General features: G+C 39.1%; 1 protein-coding gene across 4 annotated transcripts in view; it reads right to left on the bottom strand.

Annotated features, from left to right (window-relative positions):
- LOC122547240 (transcription factor AP-2-beta) overlaps positions 1-14,436 on the bottom strand; it is a 73,107-nt gene that overhangs the window by 23,857 nt on the left and 34,814 nt on the right. For 2 of the 4 annotated variants that reach the window (XM_043685879.2, XM_043685886.2), the window contains exons 6-7: positions 12,568-12,709; positions 2,557-8,557 (exon numbers count right to left, since the gene is read on the bottom strand). In XM_043685879.2, the coding sequence (XP_043541814.1) occupies positions 8,260-8,557; positions 12,568-12,709 (440 nt within the window). In that variant the 3' untranslated portion in view covers positions 2,557-8,259. Of the gene's footprint in view, positions 1-1,455; positions 2,362-2,556; positions 8,558-12,567; positions 12,710-14,436 lie in introns of those variants that run through there. The other 2 variants (XR_015754006.1, XR_015754003.1) reach the window with 2 other exon arrangements.

The raw sequence follows: 14,436 nt of genomic DNA, 5'->3' as shown, positions 1-14,436 counted from the left end.
CTATAAAAAGAGTGGTTGGAAACTAAAACTTTACAGTAATGCAAATTTTGTGAGGACATACTGCAGGGTTGGGTAGCATTGTAGAACAGAGAGGCATTGGGGTTTAGGTACATAATTCTTTGAAATTTGTGACATAAGTAGACATGGTGCATAAGAAGATATTTAATATGCTTGCCTTCATTGCTCAGATCTTTGAGTATTGGGTGCTGGAATGTCATGTTGAGATTGTTCAGGACATTGGTGAGACATTTTCTGGAGTACTGTGTACAGTTATGATTGCCTTGTTATAGAAAGGATATTATTAAAGCTGCGAGGGTTCAGAAAAGACTTACCAGGCTATTGCTGGAATGGTGGGTTTGAGTTATAAAAGTAGGCTGGATAAGGCTGGAATTTTTTTCACTGGTGCATAGGACGTTGTGGGGTGACCTTATAGAGGTTTATAAAATCATGAAGGGCAAAGATAGGATGAATAGCAAATGTCTTTTCCCTAAGGTGGGGGAGTTCAAAACTAGAAGACATATTTTTCAGGTAAGAGGAGATAAATTTAAAAGGACATAATAGGCAACTTTTTTTAACATAGAGATTGCTTAGTGTCTAGAATGAACTGCCATAGGAAGTGGCGGTTGCAACTTTGAAAAGACATTTGGATAAGTACATGAATGGGAAAAGGTTGGAGGGATATGGACCAATGGGACTAATTTAACTTGGATTTATGGTCAGTGTGGACTAGTTAGACCAAAGGGTCTGTTTCCATGCTGTATGAGTCCATGACTCTATTTGGGTGACAGGCAATGGAGCAGAGTAATACAGCTTTCCAAGCCACTTGGGACAGCATGGTGGCTCAGTGGTTAGCACTGATGCCTCACAGTGCCAGGAACCTGGTTTCAATTCCAGCCTTGGTCTGTGTGGAGTTTGCATGGTCTCCCTCTGTCCGTGTGGGTTTTCTCCAGGTACTCCAATTTACTTCTACAGTCCAATGATATGCAAGTTAGGTGGATTGGCCATGTTGAATTGCCCATAATGTCCGGGAATGTGTAGGTTAGGTGGATTAACCATGGGAAATGCAGGGTTGCAAGGATAGGGTAGAGGGATAAATCTAGGTGAGATGCTGTTCAGAAAATGAATGTGGACTGGTTGGGCCAAGTGGGCTATTGCCACATTGTAGGAATTCTATGACCTTGTCTGCGGCTGACACAGAGAGGAATTAACCCTCCAGAATTATTATCCATCATTTTCATAATTTAAACATTACCAATAAATAACTAAAAACTCTAAATGGACATTTTCCAAGTTTAAATAAAACTGATTTGCATCCATTACAAGGGTTTATAATTAACTTGGCCATTTATTTATTTTTTTAAAATTTGTTTTATATATATATAGTCTATATATAGTGTATAGATATGGATGTAGAGAGTACAGAATCAAAATCAAAGAGTATTCACAAATTAGTGTTAAGGCATGTATAACACATTTAAAGGTAATATTGATAATGTATGCATTATAAATGAGCCACCATATACCTTGCACCACTACATTGCCCCTTGAGGTTCATAATTGTCATTTTAGCTTTTTTTTATCTCCACAGGTGAGATTCTTTGAAATATTCCGGAGATGGCACTTAAATTACATTTGAAGTTAAGAGTAAGGTTTCTGTAATCATGTATAATACTCGTCACTCGGGTAACTAGTTGTCGTCTCGATTTCAATAGTCAAGAGCTATGGAACAGTGAAAGAAAGTCTACAGAATGATTCGCTTGTCAGATACAGATAAAGGAACGGAAGATCACGACTAACCTAAACACCAGGAATCGAGTTAAATAGAAAAACGAGATTGTTGATTCCTTGATTTAATAAAAACGTGGTTCAGGAAAGACCTTGTGATCATTGGGAGTTCGGCTTTCCCTGTTGGGAACCGTATCCTCGAAGGCCACGTGGAGTATTGCAATCACTCACCGACACTTTCTGAACACGCGCTTCCGAAGGAGCAAGCTTCTAACTGAGAGTCCATACATTTGCGCCTCATACGCAGTAAAGTGAGTGTAACATGAATCGATCATGTGTGAATATTAATTGTTGCGTTCTACTTATATGAAATGTATTTGTTTGCTACGATCATTGGTATCAAACATGCAAAATAAATGATTTAATACCTGGATAAATTCCTGTCGTTGCTTTGGGCAAGAGCTGTCTGAAAGGAATATCATACAAAGTTTTTTTTGGCAATCAAACGTCATTTGTATGGTATAATTTCGAGACGCCTGGAGTACCTGGAAGGGTACATTTTTCATTCTTCATCGAAGCAGACGACACCTTTCCCAATCGCCTTGACTGTGGGCAAATCTATCCTTCAGTGTCCAGCTATGGATAGTAAAGTTTGCCCACAGGCAGAAAAGTAACGTTTAATTGATGCAATTAATAACTGAAATCTCGACATGAAAACATCCTGAAGTACAGCAGGTTTATTGTCCTAACACTTTTTCCGACCTTTACCTACTGTCATTAAACAAAATCTCCCAGGAGCAAATGTATGCTCATACCATGGTGTAGCTTTACTGAATGACAGAGAAAACCATTTCGTTTCGGAAGCAAGGTTTATTATGTGTTCGTTTGTTTCTTGAAGACAAATTGGTTTTCATTCAAACAACCAGTAGGTGGACAGACCTAGCAACAAAATCTGTCTGAAAAGTGAAGCAGCATCACATTGAAACTGAATAAAATACAACAAAATCACAAGGTACTCAACTTTTTTTTTCTTAAAATGAGACCACAACTGGACAATAAACAAGTTCTACCCATCACCTTTACAATGTGTCTAGTGAACGGAAATCAGATAGTGGACTATCTAGCGTCAAGCATTTTCAACCCACTCACAGAGGTATGGAATCATAGATAAATACCCCGCTACTGGCTCACCATATTTACAATCCCATTAAATTAACATTAAATAAATATATACAAACATGGACAATGACAACCCGCCCTCCCCCTCCTAGCTGATTTCCATTGGAGATCCAGCAGAATTGATGTTCCAAGTTATATCACTGTTTGGAAATTGTAATTAAAAAAGACAGGTTATCTAGACATCAGAGTCAAAACATTTTTCTAGCATGTGACAAGGATGGGAACGGTCCAAACTACGTAATCTAATCATATATGTTTTTGGCACATTGTGTGAATGAATTCAAACCACATTTCTGTCAACATAGGATCCCAGCTAAAGGAATAAACATTTTTATGAAGAACTGTGCATTTTTCCCGAAATCAGTGTCAAAAGCTGACATGAAGTAGAATAAGGGGTTCTCTGGTAGGATAATTGAAAAATTATGAAGTTTGGATCAAACTTGAATTTTTACATATTCTGCAAATGAGGAATTTGTCATATTCAGTATCAAATGATGTCATTTGGGGGGGTTGAGGGACAAATGTTCATTTGAAAGGTATGGCAAACAAGAATGTTCAGATCGCAACTCGATATTGAATTAATTCTTTCTGGAACACTTACACCTGATTTACCCAACTATTGATCATCAAATGTTTGATACATGTTAGCTGATACAGAAGATTATTGAAATTAAGATAACCTGCCCATGTTGCCAGTGGACTATTGGTTGGCTACGAGGAACTTGGGACTGACGATGAGACGGTTCGAAATCAGTAGGGGGTGAAATATTCCTTCCAGCAATTCAACGATGAAGTGAAAATCATGCTCTTCAATCGATGCTTGAATCTGAACTAATTGGCAATGGCACTTTTAAACGTTTTTGCTTATCGTTCGTTCTACAAAGGGAAGAGATGCGCTAAACACCACCATGAATAAATGCTTTCCATTCATTTAAATTATTTTCTAGTTAGAGCCAGTATTTTCACGTCTAGCTACACGATCAATGTGACCCGAGTTTTAAGCTAACTCTTGGCCAACTTGGAACATTTCGTCATTGTCAATGTCTCACTACTCTTCCATTGCACATAGGATAACATAGATCTCTGAAAGATCCGACCGGCGGGAGAGGGAAAGCGAGATGAGGTTTTAGTCTATACACGGGCACCATGGGCAACTAGCCCCTTCTGTGCTGTCAACTCTGTGCCTGCGTACAGAACGAGAACAAAATTGGCCTCAGCAAGCTAAATCCCAACTCCTTTGGCAAGTTTTACCCCTTCCTTGCAGCTTTTTGTTTCTTAAGATGGGAGCATTCATCCCACTGTCTTTCTGGATCATTTGTAGGGCGTGTTATGACACAGGTTCTAGAGCAGATGAGACTTGAAACCAGGCCTTCTGGCTCAGACACAGGTTTCATTAGGGCGGTGCTATAATTGCCTTCTAGTCTGTACCGTAGTTAGCTTTCATCTTATTTGGCTTTAACTATGAGGTTAAACAATTCTACGTGTGCCTTTTGAACTGCAATGACCCTGGAATCCCAGGAATCTGCAGTCAGCAAATCTAATGCACAAATTGCTCCTTGGGCAGCAGTTCCTCACCTGTTCAGAGAAAAGGGAGGTGCAATGAAAAACTAAACTGCTCCCTGCTCATACAACAGTATTGCAGGTTATTTTTCGCGAGACTCAATCCTGGAACTTTGACAGAATGGAAGCGGGTCGTGCTTTAACAAAAGCAGTGCTAGGATTTTGCCTGGTTAAACACTGAGTTTATCTGTTCGAAATACCAACATTGTATCGTTTTAGAGAAAAACAGGAAGATATCATAATCATAGGGAAAGGACCTCGGTTTAAGCTACATGAAAATCCGCAATACATTTAATGGCAAGCGGAATGGAATAAAGAAGGAGGGAGGTTTTACTGCAGCAGTACAGGGACCTTAGGGAGACAAGTCTGGAGTGTGGAGTACAGTTCTTTTAACAGTTTGAAGAGAAAGATCTAAATACTTTAGGCACAGTCAAAAGAAGGTTCACTGACTCATTCCTGGGGTGTAGAGATTATTTTATGGAGCGAGGTTGAACAAGTTGGACGCTTATGCATTGGCTTATGAGAAGTGATCTTACTGAAACACAAAAGGTCTTGAGAGGTTGGATACAAGATGAATGGTTCTTCTTGTGGTGGGGTCAAAGCTAGGGGACGCACGTCAAGCATAAGATGTTTTGCTTTTGAGACAGATGCGGATTTTTCCCCTCTTAGGGCGGGGGGGGGGGGGGGGGAGTTTTCGTCTGTAGAATTATTTTCCACAAAAGGCAGTGAATGCTGACTTATTGTAGTCATTCAAGGCTGAATTAGTTAGGAGTTCGTTAGAAGGGTTACGGTTGTTGACGGGAAAGTAGAGGTAAGGCCACAATCAGATCAATCATGATCTCGAACGGCTTCTGCTCCTACGTCCTATGGTTCTATGTTCCTAGGAGCGTGCATCTTATTGTTTGGACAAAGAGTCAACTTTAAGTAATCCGCTTATCCTCATGATTTGGAATTGATCACCGCTTATCTTTTTTTATCAGTGACAGTCAGAGCCTTGAGTCAGTGATAATAAAACAATTAGCAGACAAAATAAATTAATCCTGTTCTTTCTTCATCAGTACAGAATTCTAAAGAAAATGCAACAAAATGCAGAGTCTTTCCCATAGATTTCTTTCCCTTGTAATATCCCAGGGACCCTGATCTTATTTAAGTGATGTTTTAACTCAGGATATTTTTAAGAAGTTTAAGTTAACAAGATTACTATGAATTCGCTAAGAAAGCACTACCGTTGCTTTTTCATGTAAGTGCCTAAGTAACAAACCAATTAAACATTCCTTTCACACCCGTGTTCTCCCAGGATTTCAACATTCCTGCTATGTATCTGATGAGTTTAACCAGTTTGGGCCTTGGGTTTGTTTATATCCCCACAGGGGATAACACTCCGCCACATACCACCTGTGGACTCAAGGAGCAGCACAGGTTCGGCTTGTGGTAACTCTTCCATTGACATGCATAGCCTAGGGCAAAGAGTGAAAATCAAGGAATATACGTGAAAAGGAAACTCATTCTCAAAGGAGCATTGACTTTGTAGAATGCCAAGCGTATGATCTTATATTTGCTTTTAAAAATCTTTTAGTAGAGTAATATGCCTATGCGTATCGTTAAAAAGGAGTATTGATAGATGGCCAACCATTCAGATGCAGCAATGTGAAAAATGGCTGCACATTATAGTATGATGACATTCATGATATGCATATCAACAACGATGACTACTTTGATGAAAACAGAATAGATCAGAGCTGTTTGCAATAGTTGAAACATGTAAATATGTTTGAAATTGCTGAATATTACAGTAACGCATTGCTTCCAAATAGATAACTAATGTATCTGGTTGTTCTCAAAAATATGTCTAAGTGCAGGTAGTGGAACATTCATTCTCGGAACCTCTGAGATTTAAGAGGAATAATCAGATTCCCTACAACGTTTATCGTTTACCTTTCGTGTGAGAAATTTGTTTTGTGTCGCCCTCAACTTCCTCGCCTTCTCTTGCAACGTTGTTATTGAACTTGTTTCAACATTGCATGCAAGCGAGATATGTGGACAGCGCGGTTCCACTGACCGAAAACTATGGGAAGCAATTTGAAAAATCTACTTTACATTCATGACTGTTAAACGTTTCACAGTCATGAGGACATAATTTGCTATTTTTTCCAGAAAATGCAGACAACATGGTTAAGAAATAAGAACTTTGCTATTTTTAGAGTAACCTCTGTCTTTTAGTTTGAGAGACACCCAGGACATCCAGACAGCCCAAGAATCTGCATGTTTTTCTCAATCCAGTTTACTGACCCGTGGCTATTGACCCGCGTGCACCAATTCTCTCTTTCAAACATAGCCTTTTTTTATCAAGTGTGCATGCTAGCAATTTAATGAAATAATGCGCTGGGGTATTTCTTAAATAAGTGTATTAACAATTGACTCCAATCGTGATGGATGCAGTTCTGAACATTTATATGTAAACAAAAAAAGTCGATCTCGACATGTATTTATGGCGATATTCTGAAAAGACGTTACTTTCGGACGAACACATGAATTTTCTTCCTAACTAACCAAATCAAGCTGCTTTGATACAGCTCATGTGCTTTCTGCGTGCCTTTAGCTCGTGTTTGTATTAAAATCTACCATCTACATATAAATTGCTATCAGTTCTCGAGGGGTTGACTGGGTCAACGCGTTGCGTTCGGACAGTGCCTTCAGTGTCCATTCATGTTCATATTGACCAAACTGCGCATCAGCTGAGGTCAAAAGTGCTTTGGTGAGAGACGTTGCTCTGAGCTGAGGGAGGTTGCACGATAGCTATCCTTCGAGGGATAAGGAGGAGGTCTTTTAAAAAATCACCAAAACAGATTGATCAAAATGCTAATAGCTTCTTAAGGGGAGTATCGTGTCGTACTGCGTATTTAAGTAGATGCTGCTAAATTCAGAACAATTATTGAAAGGAAGACCAGTTACATTTAATGATGTGCCGGAATGTACCAAGTTTTAAATAGACTACGCCATGCAGGGGGAGCACTGCCCGTTTCTATAATGCGATGTTCCCTCCTCATTAATCTCTGTTGGATTTCAGCGCGTCTCTTTGAAGTGAACTCACCTTCTGTCTGTACTCATTCTGCTTTGTGTAGTTATTTTTGCAGTGCTGGTGTTCACCTTGAACTTGATCTGACAACTGCAATCGAGGGTGAATAATTATCTAGTTAGAGCTCCGTTTAGATTCATGTCGACTGGAAGGTTATGGACAGTCACACTACTGCCTGTATTGTTATGCTTGGGGTTAGATTCAGCAGATACATGTCATTATTGTCACCATATGTTAAATTTTGTGTGCGAACCATCAAACCTTGGGTAATAAATCGTTAAAGACACTACATTGAAAGTGCGCATCCAAATAGATGGGGGTAAAAAAAAGCTATTAAGTGTTTCTGTTACCTGATCATCATTTTCTTTTGCTGGAATGTTTCCATCCTCATAACATGCAGAACTGTGCACAGAAATCGGACCTGAAATGAACGTGGGACCAGAGGATTTTGATAATATATCTATAAAAATCAATTTGCAGTCACACAAGTAGATCTTGGAATCACCTGCCATTCTGACATAAAATGGAAGTCAAAATGTTTGCAAAATTGGAAAAATACCAAGAAAAAACGTCTTGATGCCTTGCATCCAGGTCCATATTGATTGCAAACAGTTGACCCAGTGTTGCTCCGTTATATGTGCGTTGTTGTCTTTTCCAAGTCAATAGAAGATTTTTTTTATATAAAGCTACAGAAAATAAAAAGTTTGGAGGAATGTTTTTCATTTCCTGTTCTTTTCCTCCTTGTCTCCAGTTTTGGTGCCTGCCTCCCCACCAGATGTGTGTCTATTTGGGTTGTTGTTTAGGAACATCTTGTCCAGTCCCTTTAATGCTTCCGTCAGGTAGTTCTGGACAGCTGTGAGAGCGGCACAAATGGCGGGAGAGCCAAAACCATGCGTAATGAGGCTAAAGTGAGTCAAACAGCTCTGGATGCCTGGGTCTAGGATGGGGTTGGGCCTGGTGTTCCCCAGTGGAGACCTATCCTGAGCCAGCAGATCTGTAAATTCTTTGCAAAGTTGCCTGCGGGTTAAGAAAACAAGACAAAGAATGTTGCCGTCAGATAACACAAATCAGATGTATGCAATGGCACTGCTATGGAAATTGGTTCAACTGCAAATCCCCACCCCCGCCCATCAACCCGCATATCAGGGTTAACTTAAGGCTGCCTGTATGGCATTGGCTTGCAATGTATGCGCATTTCTACAATAGTCTACAACTGCAATAGTCAAATAATTCAGGATGTTTTTAATGGAATCTCATATGTTCTCGATTCTTATAATGAATCACGGATGTGAATCTTTCTTTAATTTACTGGAGAATGAATGTAGTAATGCAAAGCTAAATATAGATTAATCTCATTGGGAATTAATCCTGCTAAAAGCAGGACAAGTTCATACATGTGAAAGAGTTAAGGTTAGGTTACACGTTTACTGGGGCCATTTTCAACCAGTAACACGTATTAATATTACCAGCAAATTTGGTCCTTGATTTAAAAAAAACTTGCACCTCAGTAGTATGCGAAATCAGAAATTATTACACATGAACAACGCGAGGAAAACATGGGAAACAAATTCAAGCAGAGCATTTTGCAATAGAACCACGGGGAAATGAAATCCCCGGGGATGTTAATATTGAAAGAGGTAGATCATAGAGACTTGCTATTGCATTTGTAAATCCGACAAGCTTAAGTAGTGTTCATTCCAAGAAGGTTGTATCTTTTAAAATTATATTTGAAGGTTAGTGTAGAATTATTCTGGAGGTGAAAGGTTAACTGGTGCAGGCGGGAGTATCGATTGATCAGCCATAATGTCAGCGAATGGCGGAGCAGACTCAAAGGGCCGAGTGGCCCACTCTTGCACCAACTTGCGCATGATATCCGCAGGCTGCTTTCTCACTTTTAGTGCCTCTGGTAAATTCAGCCAAACTGAAGGGGGAAAGAAAGGATTTGCTCTGATAGATTGTCAAGATGTGTTCGAATCCTGTTCAGCCGCGAAACTGTCAGGAAACCCCCGAAACTTTATGAAAGTTTCATCGACTTCTTGCAGAAGTTGCAACAGACCAGGAGAGACGCTTCCTTCACTTTTGGCCCAGAGGAATTTCACACCACGCCCGCCCTCCATTTGTGCAAAAGAAATTTAAACTCTGCTTCTAATTTGGCTGTGTAGTTCCGACTTGACTGTGATGCTGTGATACGGTATAAATTTCACCTAGCAGGAATAGTTGCTCAAAAGTATCTACAAGAGGTACTATCATAAGACCTGCACTGAACATTGCATGAATTGTCAGGGTTAAATCTGGTTATGAAAGAATTCTGGACCGATAGTTCTCTTCGGCTTTTCTTTTCCCTAACCTACCTGGATAGTTGTTGGAAACATCCAGGATGCGTTTGTCTCCAAAAATTTAAATTCCATGCATGGTCAAGATTATTTCAATCTGCTCAGGGGGAGGCAATTGCAGTCCCAAACTGAAAGTACGAACTAGTTCCTGTATGGCTGGAATTTATACTAAAGCCATCGTTTTCAGACTGGCAGCTACTGTATAATTGCAACATAATGCTGCTGCACCTGACCTGGAAATAATTAATATTTATATTGAGCGTTGAAATGGAAATTTGTTCCCATTTCCCAGCATTAGTCTCCATCAACTTGATGCACACATTGATTTCACTGCAACACTTTTTGATGAAAATATTTGAATTGTGAAATTTAACAATGAACAAAAACGAAATCTCAGAATATTGAGAAGTGGGTGAATTGCATTGTCTAACACTCTGCTGCCAAGCGGATTACCGATTTACTGAGTATTATTGTTTTTCGAATGATGAACATGGTGTCTACACTTATATTTAGACCATTTTATTGTCTACAAATTTACTGAATGGAGTTCCGTGCCAATGATCAGCATGCAGCGTAGAGTGCCATATTGTTTACTTTTCAAAGGTCATGTTTCCTTTGTGAAATATAAAGTAATATCAGCAATCACAGAAAACACAAAACAGGATAGTAATTTCATCCAAGAGGGTTCGTATAATGCAAACACTAGGAAGAGAAGTCTGAAAATTATGAGCACTATCATTTCCAGCCTAAAAGAGATATCGTGTAATCGCTTCCACTGAATTGATGATTGAAATCGACTTGATAAAACAACGTAGACACGGTCACAAAAAAACAGAAATTGCAGGAGAAACTCGGCAAGACTGGCAGTATGTGTGGAGGGAAAGCAGAGTTAACGTTTCGAGTCTGTGACCCGGGTACAGAACCCATTCTAAAGATGGGTCACTGGACTCGAAATATTGGCTTTCTTTCCACAGATGCCGCCAGACCTGCCGAGTTTCTCAAATAACTTCTGTTTTTGTTTCAGATCTTCAGCATCCGCAATTCGTTTTTTTTAAATTTTATTGTATACTCAGTGATATTCCTAAGAATATTTCGGATCTATTTAGTTTCCCTAGATCAGATGCCATTGTTAATATGAACGTTGAAGGTACTCTATTTGTCGGGTGCTAGATATATCCATACTGCAAAATTGTGGTGTACTCAAAGCTTCAATGAATGATTATCAACATTTAATTTCTGTGAAATAAGACAGTCACTGTCTTATATAGAGGAATAGTGTATGTGATTTTTAAATGGAAGCATGTATGTTCAAAGCCTTTTAGTAACCCATGAAATAATGCGTATCTAAAGGATGCGTTTAATAAAGACTCCGATAATATAAATCCATGTGTTGAGAAAAGATGATGTAACTCGAAGCCAAAAATTTCTGTCATCATTCCTATCAATATCATTAATACTGAGAATTGTTGTGCAGTGAGTCTTCATCTTTTCTAAACTGAGCCAAAAATCATTGCATTGCAAATGAGTCTCAATAATGAAGCTATCAAATTTAGCTTTGTACATCTTCTTACTTTGAACATCCCCAACACGAGCAGACCTGAATCTTTCTCTCTTGAAAGCTCTTAAAAAACGTGGTATTGGAGAGGGCGTTAGTGAGGTCATGCAGTTTAAGCTAACCGAAGTGTATTCGTGTTACGCACAGAGGCTGGGGAATCCCGGTCATTTTCTCAGTAAGGAAGTACTCAATTAGTCAAGACAATATGTTTCAAAAATGCATTTTTAAAATGTTCTGTGGTGTTCCCCAATTCTATTGTTTACCCCCTCCCCCCTCCCCATTTCGTTTGCCATGTGTGTGGTAATACATATAAGAAGCTCATAGGAAATTGCTATGGGAACAGTCTAAACGCCTGCCTACATCGACCTTGTATTTTTTTTAACTATGTAAAGTAGGAAACGTCCACCGTGAAGGATTAATGGCAGGGAAGCCAGGCGCTTCTAGTCTTCAAAGAAAAAAAGAATCGCCTGCAAGCAATTAAACTTCTGAGATTATAATATCTTCTGACCCGGCGGAAAGGAACAATTAAATTCAAATCACGTCTAGCGAACATCTGGACAAATTTGAGCAAATGATTTTTTTCGGGTTTTTTTAAAATCATTGGTGGGAATCAGAGGGACTTTCCTCAATAATGGAAATGCATAGACAGAATCAAATATTAAAGACATTATTGCGGATCTGATTGAAACTATAAGAGCTCATTCGAAGTTTTGAAGGAATTTTTACTTAAATGCTTGCTGAAAACTAAATTATTAACTCCAGAATGCTGCTTAAATTAAAGCGTGTCTTCACTATATGTATCTGGTGTTTTTTTTTCAATCATTGCTTCATTGAAGGAAACGATTTTCTAAAGATTTTGTGGACTTATAGTTAGGGAGTTTTTAAATGACATAAACGCAGCCCCCATTTTATGTGCTGTGCTCTGTCTCCTGTAACTACATGTTGATACATTGTTCAAAATTACCTAAAATCAGAGTGTTTGAAGCTTTTTAGTAGGCGAAGGCTGCTTTGATACAGTACCAGACATAACACCTATTTTCAAATATCGTATTTTGTTCATGCATCATTGCACATCATCTGCAAGATTAACTGTTAGTGCTTGTTCCTTCAGGTCAGGTAGGAGTAGGTGAATAACTCACTTCGTGGCCAGGATCATATTCTTCCTGGAGTGCAGCTCGCTGGGATCTGTGTGCTGTCTGTTCAGGTAGTCGGCTGCCGCTTTGGCAGGGAATTCGGTTTCACAGATGTACCCAAAATCCCGGGCTAAATGTACGGCTTCGCCTGCAAGCCAAAGCAACATTACCTCATTATTTTTTTAAAAATATAGATATATCAGTATTATGTGCGCGAAGTTTCTGCTGTATCCTGTGCCTCAATACGTATTAGAAGTGATAGCATAAAGGAAAAAAGGAGCGCATCAGAAACATATTTGTGATGAATTTCCTGGCTCTGTTATGTGCACAATGTTCTGTTGCCAGTTAATCCTATTAGGTGTCCGTCTCGGTTAGGCTGTGTCTTAGTGCACGATCCTTGCATTACCTCCCCGCAGAAAAGCTCCTTTAAGAATTCAAGAGAAGCTAAAAGCAGAGAGCAATCTGGGCTCCTGATATAGTCATTAGATATAAGAATCTATTGTAAGATTCTGATTATTTTAGGAATAAAGGTGCATATGCTAACTAATCGATCCCTGTTTTCTGTAGGGTACAATTGTGATGTCAACAATGAATCGTTTTTGGGATCTAATATTTTGCAATGGATATTCTCCAGATTTATAATGATGCAGTTTACAGGATTTCATTTGAAATTGGAATAAACGTGGCTGAATCTGATCTAGAGCTAGCGTCCGCACAGACGCAATGGGATGGATATGAAACAGCTCGTTTCGAGATTGAGATCATTATTTAGCTGCTCCATCGTTCATGAGCGTGGAGAGCAAAACTTGTACAAACATCTGGTTGTCGATTTTTTTTCAAAAAAAGTGGCTTGGAAATGCTGAGTAGATCTAAAAAAAATTAAACCTTGGAAGAATAGAAAGGAAACATTTGGACTATTTTCTTCTGCCCAAAATGGTGGCAGTGTTGCCACCTTTGGGTCGATTTGTTTTCTGTTCAGTTTTGAGACAGAACATAAATGTTGTTTACCTTTTAATGTTCTACGATGGCTTCGTTTGTTAATATTATAGTAGTGAAGGTGTTTGTTAGTTACCTCGGGTAGAGATTTAAGTCTTTGCTGTAGGCAATCTAAATAAAATACCCGTTAGACCACATTTATTGCAGAGCAGTTGACTGTTATGAAGGAGTTGACTGTGGAACATTTATCTTCGAAAAGATAAATATTGTAATTAAACGAGAGACCCCCAGGAGTTTCTAACAAGCAGCAACTGAGTGCTACTTGCCAAAATAACACACTGCAACAGTGAAGTGTGAGCATTCAGAATGTGTTCAGTAATGTCTGATGGCATTCATGCGGAAGCAAGAAGAATAATTATAATCCATCTATGTGTTTGTCTATCTGTCATGGAATATACGTTCTATGTATGGATATCCATCTGTCTATACTACTGTGCCATGTAGGAAATGGCTATTCAGTATTTTCCTCATAAAATGCTGAGGAATTGTGAACTGATTTTTCTCATAAGAGGCACGTTAAGCACATGTTGTAGTATTGGCAAGTGTGGCTAAATGAATCTATCCGTTCTCATAGGAAACAAAAAAGTGGAAGACAATAAGCGAAAACATTTTACTTTCGAGTAAGGCGATTTTACGAAAACTGCCCATTGCCGACTTTTTGTAGAAAACATTGTGCACCTGTCTACAGCACATGGACAAGAAGGCAGCTCACCACCATCTTCTCAAACACAAGGAGTGGCGGGAAATAAATGCTGGCCCAGTTATGAATATAGCAAATAGGAGCAGAAGTAGACCATTCGGCCCCTCGAGCCTCTCCGGCATTAAATGAGATCATGGCTGAGCTATTAATGCTGCGAATGTCATATTTCCATCCATCCC

This window comes from Chiloscyllium plagiosum, unplaced genomic scaffold (assembly GCF_037043375.1).
Source record: "Chiloscyllium plagiosum isolate Xiang-an unplaced genomic scaffold, Cpla_swu_hap1 HiC_scaffold_3, whole genome shotgun sequence".
Lineage (NCBI taxonomy): Eukaryota > Metazoa > Chordata > Chondrichthyes > Orectolobiformes > Hemiscylliidae > Chiloscyllium > Chiloscyllium plagiosum.
The sequence above is the reverse complement of the archived record's forward strand: the minus strand, read 5'-3'. Positions and strand labels throughout refer to the sequence as shown.